General features: G+C 37.5%; 1 protein-coding gene and 1 pseudogene across 1 annotated transcript in view; one reads left to right on the plus strand and one right to left on the minus strand.

Moving 5' to 3' along the window:
• The first annotated feature begins 11145 nt into the window (after positions 1-11145).
• LOC135768452 (uncharacterized) overlaps positions 11146-19103 on the plus strand; it is a 54997-nt gene continuing 47039 nt past the window's right edge. Inside the window, exons 1-3 of the mRNA XM_065277677.2 lie at positions 11146-11155; positions 11243-11599; positions 14730-14831. Of these exons, the coding sequence (XP_065133749.1) occupies positions 11146-11155; positions 11243-11599; positions 14730-14831 (469 nt within the window). The remainder of the gene's footprint in view (positions 11156-11242; positions 11600-14729; positions 14832-19103) is intronic.
• LOC141281881 (uncharacterized) lies at positions 16915-18194 on the minus strand (annotated as a pseudogene).

Raw genomic sequence — 19103 nt, forward strand, 5'->3', positions numbered from 1 at the left:
TCCTGACAGCAACAGCTGGGAATGGAACGGCTACGGCGACTGGAAGTATGCTGTCACACCACCGGAGCCAGGAACGTAAAAATCACTAAGCAACCGTAAACAGGACAGCGCAACGCGGCATTAATTCATTTATTGAGAAACTAAAAAATGTCATTTAAAAAAGCAAGAGAAGGGTTGGTTTTGGCATTAAATGACAATCTTTGTCAGAAGAGGAGTTTTTACTATTGTATGATGTAAATAAGTCTAAATTTAAGCAATACTTGAAAACATTGAATACTTAAAAATCTTTAAAATTAGCTTAAATTTAAAACATTTTAACACATATTATATAAAAGACTTGTGGTACAATCATAAACTGATGCAATTACAATGTCATATGCCATAAAACATAACATTTATTAACACAATCTCTCACGTTGTAGTGACTACGGCAAATCAGCTGTTCTCCCGTAGTAGACCGTTACAGTAGAACGTCACAAAGTAGCAGGTAAATTCGCGCATGCGCAATACAATGCCAGAATGCCGTTGCCGTTCCACCAGAGGGTGTTGCTTAAAGTCCCTAATAATTTAGAAAAGGTGGCAACACCAACGGATGTTGAAGGGCATCCAGACCATCAACTACCAACCAAAACAATCTCCTTATGACACTGATGTTTCCCTTCCAGATGTGCTGCTGAACAACTTGCAGGCACATTTTGAAGCAAAGAATGATGCATCAATGTGAAAGATCATCCCGCATCCCAACAACCAGGTATTTGGTTTTACCATGTATCAGGGCCATAACCACAATAGACATTAAGGGCTGCATATCCCCCCAATAATCAGAAACTGCCAAATTGTCCTTACCATATTAAAATTTTTTATATACATAGATGTATCTCTGAATATGTTGGTCCCCCTCAATGTTCACGGTATGGTTACGGCCTTGCCATGGCTGATTTAAGGAAGACTCTTAAGTACACCCTTCCCTGGCAAAGTGCTCGGATGATGTAAACACTAGCAGTTAGATGTTCTCAATGACATCTTTAAAGGAATAGTTTAGCCCCTATTTTACTCACCCTCAAGCTATTCACGGTGTAAAATACTTTTTACTTTTTCAACTAAACACAAAGTTAAATTTGTTTGGGTTAAATTTGTCATTTTACAAGATTACACATAATTTCATTTTAAATTTCTTTGCATGTGTGGATTGCATGTGTTGTTATTGTTTCAAAACTGCATTCCAGAAAATGCATCCTTCTATTATAAAATGACATTTAGGGCTACGATTTTATAAATCTTATTAAAGCCACTACCGTTTTTTTTTAGTTCGTTTTTTTATGTTTTTTTTTTTAATTGATAGAGATGTTGTAGTATTTTTCATTTGTTCCTGTTATACGGACAAAAAATAGTTTTTATTTCGTACAGTATATCCAAAAACAGTGTATCCATAAATAGACCTGTGTTTCATTCTCACATTGGGAACATCTGTTTACACCTTTAGTTACCTGGCTTTTCTGGTAGCTTTCTGTAAATTTATTTGTTCTTGATAATGATTTATAAAACTTAAAATGAGAGATATTTACCCTCAGATCTGACAAAAAATCAGAGAGTCAAAGCCTCAAGTTTAACCTTGATTTATGTCATGGTTAGTAAGATGTTATTGGCAGGTACATAAATGCATTTTATAATAAATTAGATTTCCTAAAAAGTATAAGTAGCATTTATGTTGGGCCACTTTTCTGTGGTGTGTTGCGAGTAGGGTGTTGTGGGCCGTTTTGTTTGAAAAAGTCCAGGGACCTATTTAGACACAGTTCCCCCTAATTAAAATTTTTAAAGGCGGGGTGCATGATTTCTAAAAAAAACACTTTGGAAAAGGGAGTCAGGCCGAGTACCAAAACACACTTGTAGCCAATCAGCAGTCAGAGATCATGCAACCTGCCTTTAAACAAATATAAAAACTCAAGCTAACAGTTCTTAAAAAAATAATACAAGTGTTTCATGCTCACAGTTGCTGCAAATAGGGCTACACCGTGCCAGTTTTCTAAAAGATAAACAACACCATAAGTTGATGAATCAGTCAATTCTTGATATTTACCAAAACAATTCAGACCAACCTGTAGTTATTTTTTATTATTATTCCTCAAGATTAGCTACTATCTTTGAAGATGCCTGTATAACTGGACTCCTAGTGCCGCCTGACTGAGGATGATGAGTAAAGTACATTACATTCACTTTACACTGAAAAAGCGTGCAGGATCATATGTTGATGAATTTCTTGTTGAAGTTAGTTATCTTACCAACAGGAGTATTTTGAACACCCAACAAACTAATTGTCCTGACTAGTTTTGTCTCCTTAGGAGAACACAAAAGATATTCAGCAGACTGAACAAAAGTCAGTAGTGCAGTTGTCATCTACAAATAGGACAAAAAGTGTCTGCTAAATGCCATCTAAAGTCAGTTGCTTGTTAATGTTAAAAATTATGAACTACATAGTAGGCAAAAATCAGTATGGAAGTCAAGTAGCAGTGTTCGAATTGAAGGGGGTCTGGGGGGTCCTGGACCTGCTATAAGCCTCGAAGGACCCCCCATAAACCACAAAAATATAAATTAGGGGGTCCCCTGGTTTTTATTAAAATTAAAATACAACATGAATTTAAAATTTCCATGTTGCGCTGTCACAAAGCGATATGCTACTGTCCATTATTTGTCCCAATTTCGCAATAAACGAATTCAAATGATTTCTGTTTGAAATAAATATCAACTCGCAAGTGCGCCTCCCGCTGTTTTCTGGAGGAATTGACAGACGAGTTAATGTCTCTGTCTGCGTGTGGATTATTTTCACCTCAGTGACGGTAAGAATATTTAGTAATCTTTTGGGTTAGGTTTTTTTAATTCTTCTCAAACTATTATTTCATAACAGTCGTGAGGCTACACACTCAAATTGACAGCTGGTCCACCAAGTCAAAAGAAACACAAAATATTTTATTGGGAAAGCAGAAGAAATCACGCATAAATGATAATAAATTAGCCTATAGTCTTTTTAAAACGAATTGTTCAAATACGCATCATTCAGAAATAAATAACTATTTATAGAAAGCTTATCTTTTGCATGTGTTGTTTTAAACCTTGCAAATGTTAACATGCAAGCGAAGCGATTTTAAACTATTTAAGCGCAAGATGTTAAAGTAAGCTGTTTTGTGTGTGCACAGGCAATGACGCACAAACTCAAATGAACGCACACTCATAAGCGGACGCATGGAGACACGCGATTCTAAAGCATGCAAAAACACAATTATTTTGAAATACCACAGTCTTGGCACTTATTCTCATAAAAACATTCAGTGCAAACAGTTCAGAAAGAAGTCAAATCTTTGTGTTGGTCTTGCTTGTGTTTCTGTCATTTATATTAATTAAACAACAGAAAACAAAGGAAAATCACTTCTGTATCTTTAAAAAGATTAATTATATTTAATTTATATAATAAAGAAGACAGGGTAATGTTTATTTGATTATATTTATGTACCTAAGTACTACTGTTAGATCTTACTTTATTTGTAACTTTGTTCTTTTCTATTTTTATATGCTCATCATTTCTTAATTTGTTCTTATTTTATTTTCCTAGCCCCAGTTTTGCTGAAAATTATTCGATCTATGATTTAAAAAATGCAATGTAATCCATTTAACCACTACTATATAGTAAAAATATGTAATTTGAGATTAGGCATTGAGGTCCACCCTATTTCACCCCTATTCTGTTGAAAATTTCTGGCCTTGCAGTGTTTCACACTAATTTGAGGGGTAAAAACGTTTAGGGTTTGAGTTAAGGGTAATTTGGGGTTTCTTTTATTAAAACCAGGATCAGATGATTGTTGATCCAGGATCACATCTTACTTTGTCAAATCACAGCAACCCTATAATGAGGGGGTGGGGCTTGACCAGGGGGTGGGGCTTAGGTAGGGGACCCCCCATAAGCTTTGACACAATTCGAACACTGTCAAGTAGTATGTATACATTTTTAGTATTTGAAAAGGCGAAAGGTACCCCGATGACCTATTTCTTCTGGCTATATATTAAAGTTTTCATTTACTGGATGCCCTTCTATGCTAGAAATATGCAAGCTGAGGAGCTGCCAACTTGAAAAGTGAATAAAGTGAAAGTACCAGATTTAAGTAGCCATAATTGTATTCCTCGTGATTGTACTTTTTAAACAACACACACAAAATGTATGGTCGTGGTTGTTGTGATTGCGTCATAAGTCAAAGGACATATGGGTCACATGACAATCAATACACTTGATATGTACAAAATGTATTCATACCCAAACATACAAAGTAGAACATGATGTGTTTACGACAGCTGCTGCCAGAACTCTTACCCGAACCAGAAAATTTGAGCATATTAATTCAGTCCTCAGGTCTGTTACATTTCACATAAAGTTACTCTATGGCTCAGGACCTTAATACACTGCAGACATGCTGATTGAATATGAACCTAACAAATTACTCCGATCATTATGATCAAGTCTTTAAAATACCAAGGGTTAACACATAACAAGATGAGTCAGCGTTTAGTTATGACACCAACCATAGCTGGATTCAGGTTTCAGAAGAGATCAGATGTAATTCCATTTTAAATCATTAAATTAGAAACACATCTGCATTAAATGAAGCACTGTGCTGCTTTACACTTATTGCACTTTTATCCCAGTCATTTTATTTCTGTCCTTTTTTATTACGTAAAATGCTTACATGTCTTTGTTTTATTGTGATTTTAAATATCTTTTTTATATTCTCTTTGTAAATCATTTCTATGTGCTGGAACGACATTATAAATAAATGAATAATTTATGTGTAAAGCACTTCGATTTACCCCTGTTTATAAAATGTGCTACACACTAATCAACATTTGAAGTGGATCAAAACCATTCATGTCTTAGAATTTATTTTTTTAAATCCACTTCAGATGTTGACTATATATAAATAAGTTTTGCCTAAAAAGATAAGTAAAACATTTAATAATCTTTGACTGATTTGTTCTCCGAGAAATAAAAAATGCTGCTTCTGTATCATCCCTTTTATATCACCTTCATTTATACGAGTGTTGAAAAAAAAGTGTCTGCCAAATGCATAAATGTAAGCCTTCTGTATCATTTGCAAAAGTTTGATTGCACATGCTGGGACGTGCCATGAGACATTCAGTCCGATGTAAAAATTACAAGAGCCTGAACAAAGAGATGTGCAGTGTGCTTAGTTAGATATTATAAATCCTGATTTTTCAGATTTTGTATAATGTCAATCTGCATTACCAAGTAGTCTTTGTTATCTGTATTAGGCTAGTTAACAAGCATAGATGCTCGTAAAATGTGTAGTCAATGCTAAAAGTGCATTTTTGTCTGGTACTCAGTGCAACTCTAACATCATTAGTCATTATTTATGCTTTCAGTTTCATCCAGATCGATTCAGATGCTGAGTCACATATAAAAGCTTTTAGATCAGAGTGGAGTGGTCAGGATGATCCAATCACAGTCAAGTTTGATAAATATTAAAGATATTATTTAGCAGAAGGTTTTGGGTTGAATTTTCATTTGTAAAATGAAAAATCTTTGTAAATCTGTCTGCAAATCTTTGTAAAATTAAAATACAGGAAAAACAGATGATTAGTGTATGGAATGAAATGTATACTGTAGTTTCAGTTTCTCCAATCGCATAGCATTGGTCAGTCCACTTCTGCAGACTGCAGTCGACGCAGCCCAGAAGATCTTGTTTCTACAACAACAGACATCACCTCAGAGGAGACTTACAGGACACAAAAGAATATATGAAAATCGGAAAAAGACAAAATATTTTTTTAATGAAAACTGAATTGAATGGATTACTGGATTATTGCACATTAATTATTAATATTGAAGATTATGAGATTTAAAATGACAAAGATGAAGATTCTTCTGTGTTTCTTCATGTCGGTTCATGTGATCGTCTCTATCTCAAATGGTATGTATATTACAAATAAACACATAATGGATTTATTACTTGTTGTCCCTCAAATTGAAGATTTTTGTGTATTTTAAATTTTGCACCTGAAAAACATTGTTTGTTTCTTGCCACTTAACTTTACATGCTGCTAAATGCTGTAAAAATATGACTGGCTAGTGTTTTGTATTATTTTGATTAAAATATATTGATATATTGTATATTTCAATTTTTTTATTAATACAATTACAAGATTAATCGGGCATTAATTTGCGTTATAGTGTTATCTGCTAAAATACAAAAAAACATAATTTAATTATGCTGCCATCAGTCCTAATATTATTGCATGACATCACGTGTGGGCGAACCCTATTATGCTACAATGAAGATTATATGATGACACTGGGAATGGTTGTAGCTAGAAAATCTCTTGGTAAATTAGTTATTCACATAAATGTTACAAGGAATAGAAATATTACATTTGTGCAGCTTGTTAACAGCTTTCAAAAGCAGTTTTTATAAACAATTGATTTGTGGGGCCTCTAATAACATTTATATCAGCAAAAACTCCCTATTGGAGGTTTGTCTGACATTCCTAAAGTGTTTAACTGTGTATTGGTTATACTGGGATCGCCCATGAAAAATTTGTATCTGTTAATGCTGCGAGGAAAACAATCTAATGAATGCATGTACAAATCTATGAATGTATATTTAGGTCAGGAGAAATCACAGCATTTATCCATTTTGGTTAATTTTGGAAACTGGTTAATAATCATTTATTTGCATATATATTGGATGTGATTATCCTGACATCAAGTCATTGTGCACGTCTACTTTAGTCTCTGTTGAAGGTCATCAGAGCACTAAAGGCTCTGACAAATAGTTTGCGTTCTGTCAAACGACAGGATCAATTGTATTGTGGTTGTTGTATTGTGTGCAATCCTTTATTGACCCAGAACTGCAGCTAAACAGCTCTATGATGCATGCACATTTGGTGATAAATCCTTAGCCTATGAAATCTGAAGCAATTCAATGTGTAAACTCATTGCTCCATTAGTAAATTAAATTCCCTTCAGTCTGACTAGCAGTAGCTGAGTGGCCATCGGGAGAGTCGGGACAATTCCCGTTGGGCCGGTAGTGTTTTGAGGCTGCGAGGGCCGGTCTGATAATAAAACATTGCGAGTTATATAGCAACCCCGTCTGGTGGCCTGATGTGCGGCCGCTTTCCACTGGTCAAACTGTAAAGCCTCTTTGCTCAACACAGTATATAAAAGTGCTCAACCTGTTCGGTAGGTCCAGCCATGTTTAGGATTTTAAAAAATATAGGGGGATCATTGAACAGCCCCTCCCCAAATGGCATAGCCTGTCGGCCTTTGATGTAAAAAGCTGCGCCACGGAATGCCTGTTTATTGCAGTACATATGCGGTCGGATTGATCCATCAAGATGATAGACTATTTGATAGTTAAGCGGGTTTAAAATCTCTAGCCTAGTGGTCAGTAATGGATCAAATCAGCACATTTGCAAAGGTTTATCTCCATATGGCTATATCTTAATATAAATAAAAATTAGAAGGGTAACTTTGCAGTATCACATCATCCTCACAACATTATTATTTCTCAAACCTTAAAGAAATATTATTTTCAAAGGAACTTTATTCTTACAGTTATTCAAAGATGCACACATTATTCCACATATGATTTGAATATTAGACGAGAGTATATAGCGTCAATAACCGTCTCATATGGCAAAAAGATATAACTTAACATAACAGCATAATGAAATGAATAAATAGACAGGGAAGCAGGATTGGCATGTACATTGTATTATTATTACCAGAAAAACAGCAATATTACTAAAATAAACTCTGAGGTAAATGTTCCAAACACATTAAAATAAATAAGCAATAAAAGTGGAAAAAACATTATTATCTCTCAAAACTTGACAAAAATTATATTTAAAGGAAAAATTCTTACAGTTATTAAAAGATGCACACATTATTCCATATTACTCCCATTTATGAGCACGTTTATCTCTGGCATCGCTCTGTTATGTAATAGCTGATTGACAGGTGCGCATATCCGTCTTTCAAACAGGTATCATTTTGTATAGTTACTTATTTAGGAAAACTATTACGAATATTACGAAAACGGCAGATTAATAACGATTTGTATTACCCTAGTTTTACTACAAATATGAGACCTTTTTTACCACTGAGGGCCGGTGGTATACACAATTTCCTTGTAGTTTTTGGTCCCACTCCGCCCCTGCTGACAAGTAAAGGAAAATGTTCAAAATTCCTTAAAAAATCGAAGTCATTAGCTTACTCTTTCTGTATTAACTATGCACAAATGGGTCAAAGACTTAAAATTGTAGCCATTGTATGCCCTGTGTTTTGTATGCCCTTGTTTATCTCAATTTATACCAGGTCAGCTCCCAAAGCTCTACCATTTATTAAGAAGAAATGGAATATGTAATATCTGAAAATGTTTTTTAGATCAGTTGTAACGTATCCCTGTCATCTGCCCTCACTCACCAGACATCATCACCCATAATCTTTTGCACCCCGTCATCTACCATCTTTGATTATTGTCTTCACTTGTTCACCATTACCCGGACACTATAGGCTTGTTCGACTCCATAGCTTTGTCTGACAACTAAGGCAGCTGACTTGTTGCCTCGCTGCCTCATGAGGCAATGACTTTGGAGGCATGATGGCAGCTCCAGGAAATGCATTCAAAATTGAATCCTGTTTGAAATTTAAACAGAGAGAACCCTTGTGATAACTCATCCAATATTTGAACACTACAATACCAATTTCTCGCTAGAAATGCAATTAAAATGTGTAAAAAGTGAAAATATATCTTTATTTTCCCAAAATTTGTGATCCAGCCACTTCCTTGGCCCCCATTTAATTTTTTGAACTCGATCAGGCTCGACCGATCACTTTCTCAGTGTACGCCCATGCATAGATTTGTGGGAGAGGACAATAAAGGTATCTCAGGAGACAGGAAGTAAACAAACATCGGATTCATACATGCCTTGATGCCTTCCTGCCTTGGAATGCTGCCTCCGAAGGCTTTTTAGAGCTTTCCGACGCAGCCAAAGTGGCACCGCAAGAACGGACAGGCTGATGACATCATTGTACCGCGATTCAACAGCAGACACCTTCGTGTGATTTCTCAAATCGCTCCCACAGTATTTTGATGTCATCCACCTGTCGGTTCTTGCGGCACAACATGATGTCAAACAAGCCTTATGGCTGTGTCCAAAAGCTTAGGCAGCTGACTTGTTGCCACGCTGCCTTATTAGGCTAGGTGTATGACTTCATGTGGCGCTGTGCGGACCGATTGGCAGCTGGCTTGAAGCAGTGGATGCCGGTTAGAAATTTTGTCCGACTTATGGTGCCGATGGCATGTGACTGTGACATATTGCATTAAAGTACAGTGAGAGCGATTCAAGAACAACCGGCTGGCTCAGTCGGTAAATCCTTTTCTGAACAGCTGCACGGAGTTCTGATGATGGCTCTTTGTGATTGGCTGCCTCACTAATGACAACAATCATGTGCGTTTTATGGTTAATCCAACCTAAAGTTCCACTAAAAACATTATAAATTCATGTTTTTCCTTAATATAACCTTAAAGGCAGAGTGCACAATGTTTGAAAACCGCTTTGGAAAAGGAGTCGGGCCGATTACCAAAACACACTTGTAGCCAATCAGCAGTAAGGGGCGTGTCTACTAACCAACATCCTTACCGGGGTTGCATATGTGTTGGGGGGGGGGGTCTATCAAAAGAAGGTCCAGATTCTATTGGGGTAGGGGCGTGTATGTTTAGGTGATTTCAAATATCAACATTGGCTTTCAAACATTGTGCACTCTGCCTTTAATATGTTATATTGTGTTATGTAATAAAATAAAAGAAACGGAAGACCAAACTGTATTGGAATTTTAATAATGTAGGCTTATGTTTCTCATTATGTTTGGGCGTACAATATAAGCAGTATTTAAAATATGCAATATAAAGGGTTTCTGGTTGAAACTTTTTATTAAAAGTTTTTTTTTTTTTGACAAATTCACTATTTAACTCAATTCATTCTCGATTATAAAAAGGAAACATAGCGTACACGTCACTACGGCAAGCAGCAGGTTTCCAACCTGACAGCTTTGTCTTCAACTCCTCCCTCGACTGCGAGCGGCAAACCTCGCCGATCGACCTGCGCAGTGCCGCATGAACTCGAACACATCTATTGACTTTGGTGGCATGAAGGCAGCTCTGAGAAATGCATTCGGACACCCTTCATAGGCAGCGTAATGGAATTCTGTTTGAAATATGAACAGAGAGCACCTTTGTGATAACTCATCTGTATTTGAAAACCACAATACTACTTTTCTCACTTTATTATAAATAAAATATTACTTTATTTACAATAAATTGATTTCTTGGCCGCCGTTTTATTTTTATCAACCAGGGTCGACCAATCACATTCCCAGTGCATACCCATGTATAGTGGGACAGGACAATGATGGTATCTCAGGAGACAGGAAGTAAACAAACATTGGATTTGGATGTGCCATGATGCCTTCATGCCTTGGAATGCTGCCTCAGAAGGCAGGATTTTAGAGCTTTTGGATGCAGCCTATACTGTTTATACTAACCATTGTCTTCATTCATTTACTTATCATCTGTGAAATAAAGTTATATGTTTAGTGCTGCCTGTCGTCCTCCTTGTTCTTCCTACACATACTGTGACATCAATGATATACACAACCAGTTTACAAAGTGAATATGTAAAGAGAACATAATATAATCTACAAAAAAGTTTAATATAACTGTTTTATTAATATTTTTTGTTTAGGATTAACACTTAAAGGTCCCTCAGGTCCTCTAGTTGTTCCTCTGGGAGGTTCAGTGGTTCTGCCCTGTTCTGTTGATTCACTCTTACCACTGGAGGATCTGGAGGTGGATTGGAAAAGAACAGACACACAGACCCTAGTTCATCTGTATCAAGATGAAGATATCAGACCAGAGGCTCAACATCAGGATTATCATGATAGAGCTCATTTTTTCACTGAAGACATTAAACATGGAAACTTCTCCCTACTGTTGAACAATCTGACAGCTGAAGATGAGGGACAATACACATGTAAAGTTTACTCTGGACAAGAGTCTGAGGAAACTGTGGTGGAAATTAAACATGTTGGTGAGTTTGATACATTTCTGGTTCTTGTTTAATAGATTTTAGAAATAGAATGTAATATTGAATTTATTTGCTCGGATATTTTTAATTTCAGAGCGTTTTATAGTGTCAGGATCTAGTCCCTCCATATCTGCATATGTGGGTGAGGACGTAACACTGAGCTGCTCTGTGAACTCTCACATCAAACCTGAAGAGATTGAAGAGGTTTCATGGAAGAAAATAAATAAAGATGAAGAAATCCTGGTTCTGCTCTATGAAAACAATAAAACTCTATCAGAATCATCAGATGAGCGATACAGAGACAGAGTTGAGTTCTTCGCTGATGAAATCCACAGAGGAAACTTCTCTCTCAGACTGAAGAGAATCAGAACTGAAGATAAAGGAGTTTACATCTGTCAAGTGTTTGCTGGACAACTTTCAGCAAACACAACTGTAATACTGGATAGACTGGGTGAGTCAATGGATATATAATTAACAATACAATACAATATCATGCAAGTATAAGCCATGGCAGACACTACGGGAGCTTCCAAGCACTTTGAGAAAGAAGGAAAGCAGCATGGTCACATTTCCTGCACAGTTTTAGACACGAAATCTGAAGCGCCCCTTGTTTGGCTTATTTATCAACTAATTGTATTACAACTCTTACTATCGATCAATCAGCGAGGCCCTCGAATTTCAAGAGCGGTGTTAAAAACTCGGACAAAATTCTCATAGAGAAGAAATAAGCATGTAAATACGCTTTCCATTGGGGTGAAATCAAGTCTGATATCCCCTCAGTGTCACATGAGCCACTATACAATGCACACACATACAGGGTTCTCCGGCCCAGCACGTTAGTACAGAGAGGACTGTATGAACGAATCTGTGTCAAAAACAGTGAGGAGATCAAACATCACAAAGGGTTAGACAGCCTCAACATTAAACCTCACCGACAAGAACTACAAACACTGCTGCATACACAAACATAAATTACACATCACTGTAATTATTGTTTCTATTCTGTAACAACAGTTTCATATTATATCTCTATTAAACTTTATTTTTAATTCAACTGTGGCACTCACAAGTTGTCAAATGCTTTGCTGGATTGTGCCATAAATGAAACGCTATTGGTTAAATAAACAGCATCAATGTACTCTCAAAAAAAGATCATACATGTTTGAAAGAAAATGCTAATGAGGAAAGGATGATAGAAGTTTATTAATTCACAAAGGTGTTTCTCATATAGAGCACTACAATATGTGTCAGTATCAGGGCCGGCGCCATGAGGGGGCCATTCATGTTGAACGGGATTTTTATGATAAAATGTGCTATTTGAAAATCACATTTGCCTTGTGTATTGTCTTCCTAAAGTGCATTTTATAGGCTAATTATTTAACAACAACAAAAACAAGTGTGCATGTATTCCATCATGACGTTACTAAACACACGCCCACTTTGTTTGTGTTGACGCACGCCGATGTAGGCCCGTGTTTAGCCAATCACAAGTGATAGCAGCTGCAGCCAGCCAGCTCTCAGTCTCAGCGGGAAATCAAGATGTCGAAGTGGGAAAGTATGTAAAAGTTACAGAAAGGAGGTGGGAGAGTGACCCGGGTCTGCCCTGTAGCAGTGGATATGTGGAAAATAGTACCATGGACATTCGAAAACGGATTAAAAAGATACTACAGCAACTGCCACTACTACCTTTGGGTCTTAACTTCAAATGAGCAGTGTTGTGCTAATTTGTAACTTTAGGTATGCGGTTTTTTGTTGTTGTATATAGTAAGAGTGCTCTGTACGTTGCTCACTATAGCTGTAGTTTTTGTGGTTGTATTACAGAGATGTTTGTTTATAACGCGTTAAAACTTAAGGGACATACCGAAGCTATATGTATTTTCTAGCTGGGAGAATTATATGCATTCATGTGATCGCCCCCTCTGGTATTTCAGACGCCCCCTCATCAGCGCTCGGCCGGCACTGCTCAGTATTACTCAACTGTATCTAATGATGCTACAGCAGATTTCATGTTTTACACTATTGAGTTCACTGTGTGAATACTGATATATTGACATTCAGGGCCCTATCTTGCACCCAGCGCAATTGACTTTGTCAGTGACGCATGTATCATTCGTATTTTGCAACGGCGCACAGCGGGTTTTTCCCTCCACAGACGCACGTCGACAAACTAGGGAATGAACTTGCGCTCCCTGGGCGTTTCAGCGCAAAAAAAGAGGCGTGTTCCGGCGCAAACCATCCCTGATGCTATTTTGCAGTTTCAAAAAACAATTGCGCCACTGACCAGAAAAAAAAGTTTAAAGTCAGTGGCGCGTTGCGCGTTGTTCATTATGCTATTTTAAGGGCGCATGCTTGACCATAATGTATAGCGTGCACAACGTGCATACACTTTGCTTATCTAATCTAGATGCAACAGTTATTTTTGCAAATCATAAATTGTTACACTAAAAAATATTAATACATGAGATAAGGGGAATCATAGTGGTGAGCATTGTGGTGATAGTTTTTATTTATTGTGTGGCTGCGTTAAAAAATTCTCATGCAAATAACGATTAAAATATTTTCATAAGTTTGTTGTGTGGCTGTATTACGTTTATTTTATGTAAATAATAATTTAAATGTTTTCATAAGAAACCTTAATGTATATGAACTTGATTTGTAAGTGTACTTTGGGGTTGGACCTTGCGTTTCTTGGGTCTGATTTCAAAGCCCCCAAACCCTTTCAGCGGTGAGGGTGGACGCAGCGATGTCCTCTGCTGGCGTCAGGTCCTGAGGCAGATCCACCTCCCGTTACACGGCGTGCCCGATTTATGCTGGCAAGCTTGGGATTCCCCCGTACAAGGACGTCGGTCTCCTCGGCTGTGAACCGCTCCTGGCGTGCGCCTGGTAAATCCGTCATAATAATAGCAACCCGCCACGGAACTTGCGCCCTTGCGTTTAAAGGGAATGTTGGATAGCGTTCTGATTGGTTTATTTGACGTTACGCCCAAACCACACCTATGCATAATGAACCTACTTCAGACCAACCCCTTATTGATTTGCGCCCGGCGCAAGAGTTATTTCTCACGCCGGGAAAATAGCAACAGCGCCCAAGATCCGCCCACAAACTCACTTGCGCGTTGCGCTTCGCACTTGCGTTTCAGATCGTTAAAATAGGGTCCTCTGTGTGTGTGTGTGTGTGTGTGTGTGTGGGTTGGTCTATGTGGTTTACAAGGATAGTGTATAATAACATGTTTATTATGCTATAAAGGTGGTTTACGGGGACACAGACAGTGTCCCCATAAACGGAAAAGCTAAAAAAACATACTAAATGGTAGTTTTTCATAGATTAAAGACTGGCAACAGGTTTTTGTGACATTGGGGTTAGGGATTGGGGTAGGTAAGGGGAATAGAATATAACAGTTTGGACAGTATAAAATGCTTGTGTCTATGGAGATGTCCCCGCAAACCACATACACCAACATGTGTGTGTGTGTCTGTGTGTTTGTATATAAATTAATATATTCTTGTGATACTTGTTGTAAGGAAATAATCATAACATCCTGTGTCTAGTAATTGTGTCCTGAACTGTGTGTATGTCACAGGTTTCTCTGGTTTACACATATTGGTGTTGATTCTGTGCATTGCTGCATGTGGATCTGCTCTTCTGTTCTGGACTCTCATCTACTGTATATCAAACAACACAGGTATGTTTACAAGAAATCTATTCCTCAGTTCAGAGAGTTATGAGTCTTTTTTTTGCACATGACACAGAGACAATAAATAAAGTTAAAATAGAAGAAATCTGCACTTCTGATAAACAATAAATGTTTGTTAATAATTACATACAAAACAGATTTAATGTAAATTAAATTTCAAGTCTTTTTCAGGTTTTTTTGTGGAAAGTTCTTATAATTTTTTTCTGGGAGGTTCAGTGGTTCTGCCCTGTATCATTGATTCACATTTGTTCCCAAACAATCTAAAGGTGAAATGGAGCAAAAAAAAAACCTTAATCAATACCTTATTATCATTTAGTCATTCATAATATGTAATATAAAATGTATGGTCCTAGACAGTAAAGTCAGTTTTTAACAGCCATGTAAGGGATAATGTATAGGCAGCAGGTTGTTATTGCAGAAATAAGCTCCAACAGTATCTCCAACAGTATCTCCGGCATGCGGCATTTGAATGCTATTTTCTTTTTACTTTTTTTTAAAGCGTGTTGATATCAGTTCAAGTCACGAGTTCGCCTACAAATAGTATGAGAGGAGCACAGGTTTCACTCTCAACCAAACTAACAAACTAGCCAATCAGAAGTAGAATGGGGCGGGTCTTGGAGTGTGGTTTAGATCCAGCTGCAACCCATCAAAGATGCCAGGCGGAGAGCAAGTAAACGTAGCCTGCAGGATGAAGAGTAAGGTGCCAATCACACCAAACGCATTTAAACACTTGGAAATGCAAGGCGCACCACACTGCCTTTTCTTTTTGGTCACTTAAAAAAAGAGCAGTGCGGCGTGGCTTTCTATATTGCTAGGCAACCAATGAGGCAGCTGTCCTGTCAATCAAATATTGAAGCGTGAGCGCTCATTTTCATCCGTAGAAACATTAATCTTTATTGAAAATGGGTCATATTCGTAGTCGAAATGTAACATAAATTTAGAAGTTGGTGCCTGTTTGACCAAGAAAAGACAGAACATGACATTAGGGCGCATTTGTATGAAAAACAACAACTCCCACAATGTACAACGCACAGCTCTGCAAGCCACTCCCATTAATCAGAGCACCTCTCAGCTGTATGCTATTGTATACATAAATGCCACGTTAGTATAAGAAAGAAAATAGAAACACTCACTTTATAGTCAGACGTCCGTTTATCCCTGCAGGCTTTGGCTGTCGCTTCCAGTTTAGGTTTCTAAAATATGTATTCAGGACGCCGCTACGGTACGAAGCTTGGGTGTTTGTTTCACCACACAAACGAATTGTGTTGTAGGAGCAGGCTTCACTCAGTTTCTTATTTATTTTTGAGAGTGCTTGGCCAAATGTGTAAATATTCCCAAAGAAGAAAATGCCACACCCTGCACACAAATGCGTCCACCACACAATATGTATACTCCGCGCTTGTGCTCGTAAGCCGAAACGCGTCTGTGAAATAAACACGCGCAAAATACCTCTCTTGCCCGGGACCATTCACCAAACAAACGTCCCAATCTACCAGTGCACGATAGGTATTCTCGGGTGGCTCCGCCTCATGGTTTAATGCCTGCTGTATGTGGTTGCCTGCATTATTTTTTTAAGAGCTGCAATAAAACTTCCTGGTTTCTCTTTAGTGTCTAATTCATTCATTTAACAAATTTTATATTGGGGGCATCCAAGTTATTTGAAATATTTGAACTTTTTTAAAGTAACGCAATAGTTACTTTGCCTGGTAATTAGTTACTTTTATAATGATGTAACGCAGTTACTAACTCAGTTACTTTTTTTGAGAAGTAACTAGTAACTATAACTAATTACTTTTTTAAAGTAACGTTGCCAACACTGTTGGTAAGTGATCTAATGTTAAGAAGGCCGAATTTTAACATTTGAGTTTCATCTGTTAATGTATTGTTTTCTAATTTTATATTAATAAGATTTGTAAGAGACGAGGTAAACGGTGCTCTGTATTTGTTTGTTCGAGGAACAGAAAAAAATAAGCTCTATGTGCTGGGATATATGTGATCTTGACATGTCATTGCAGCTTACAGATGGACGGTTAAGCCGATCTGTCGGTTTCCTGACCTGGGCCCTGGATAGTCAGACAATATCACAAGTAAAACAAGTATTGGTCAGATTTCGAGAGAGTATAGCACTTCCTTTCCAGGACGGATGGAGGCCATCTCTCTTTAGCAGGTCAGGTCTCCCCCAGAAATGCTTCCAATTGTCTATAAACCCTACGTTATGCTGTGGGCACCACTTTGACATCCAGCCATGAAGTAACACTAATCTACTATAAGTCTCATCACCCTGGTAGGCTGGGAGGGGACCAGAGCATATTACATTGTCTGACATTGTTTTTGAAATTTCACACACCTCTTTAATAGTATCTTTGGTGATCTCCGACTGGCGGAGTCTGGTGTCATTCGTGCTGGCGTGAATAACAATCTTAGAAAACTTACGCTTAGCATTAGCCAGCACTTTAAGTTTAGATCTAATGTCAGACACTCTGGCTCCCGGTATACAATCGACTATGGTGGCTAGTGCCTCAATGTCCACGTTCCTTAGTATAGAATCATCAATAACCAGGGCACTTTTAACAGACTTCTCAGCTGGTATGCTGCTGAGGGGGGAGAATCTGTTAGATAGAATCACAGGAGCATGGGGGGGGGGGGGCGGATACGACTATGCCGCCTGACAGTCACCCAGTTAGTCAGCCGCCTTGACTCTGATGTAGGAACTCAGAGTCAAAGCTTGGACTATCGACGGCGAGGTACTCGTGTGGAATACCTCGTGGACTGGGAGGACTATGGCCCCAAAGAACGCTTGTGGGTTCCCTGTGAGGACATCTTAGATCCCACTCTCCTTACTCAGTTTCACTCCGACCACTCCGATTGTCCTGCTCCCAGACCCAGAGGGAGACCTCGCCGCTGTGCACCTCCTTCCCAACCGGCGTCAAGAGCCGCCTCGGGAGGCGGGGGTACTGTCAGGATCCCATTACCAAAACCATCCACATCTTCATTCACTCCTCCCACTCGTTCTCAATCCCCGAATACTAATCACCATCACCTGTGTCCCATCAATATTTCCCTTTAAATAACTCACCTTCACTCTCAGTCCCTGTCTGGTCTCATCACATGAACACTAGACTCACCCACTTCCCTTACCTGGCAATCTGCATACTCTTCATCCAAGACCCGTCCAATCCGATCGTCCTTATATCCTGCAACAGAGACATTATTATCACTCAGCTAAGTGCTCATAGAAACTGCCTATATCTATACTTACCTGTTTGCTCTCCATCTTTGTGTGTGTTTCAATAAAGATCATTTCTATTTACCTTCAGTCTCCTTCTGGGTATCTAGTTTGACAATTCTCATTAAAAATTTACTTTATTCTTGTTAAATAACAACTTTTATTTTCAAACTTATATTTATTCTGACTTTATTCTCGTTAAATAATGGCTTTATTCTCGCATTTTAATGACTTTAATCTCGAGATGGATAAATTTTTTTATTTTAGCTTGGCCCTAATCCTCCTTCGTAGATTATAGTTTGCTAAAATTGCAATTTTTTTTCATACTGAAAGACAGCCTAAAGTATAGGTTAACTAAGTGATCCAACTCCGACTATTGATCTCAGCATACAGAACGTAACTTGATTAAAAGTGTATTTTTTTTTTATTTAAAGTTTCTAAAATCAAAATTTTACGACTTTGCTCTCACTAAATAATGACTTTATTCACAAAATTTTACGACCTTACTCTCGTTAAATAATTACTTTATTCTTAAAATTTTACGACTTTACTCTCGTTAAATAATGACTTTATGCTAAACATTTTACGACTTTACTCCTCGTTAAATAATGACTTTATGCTTAAAATTTTACGACTTTTCTCGTTAAATAATGACTTTATGCTCAAAATTTTACAACTTTACTCTCGTTAAATAATGACTTTATTCTCGAAATTTTATGACTTATTCTCGTTAAATAATTACTTTATTCTCGAAGTTTTACAACTTTACTCTCGTTAAATATTGACGTTATGCTCAAAATTTTACGACTTTATTCTCGATAAATAATGACTTTATTCTCAAAATTGTATGACTTGATTCTCGTTATATAATGACTTTATTTTCAAAATTATATTTATCCTGACTTTTCTCTCAAAATTTTATGACTTTACTGTTGTTAAATTATGACTTTATTCTCGCATTTTAATGACTTTAATCATTTTATTTTTTATTTTAGCTTGGCCCTAATCCTCCTTGGTAGGAAAAAGGACAAAAG

The sequence above is a fragment of the Paramisgurnus dabryanus genome, chromosome 3, assembly GCF_030506205.2.
Source record: "Paramisgurnus dabryanus chromosome 3, PD_genome_1.1, whole genome shotgun sequence".
Classification (NCBI taxonomy): Eukaryota; Metazoa; Chordata; class Actinopteri; order Cypriniformes; family Cobitidae; genus Paramisgurnus; species Paramisgurnus dabryanus.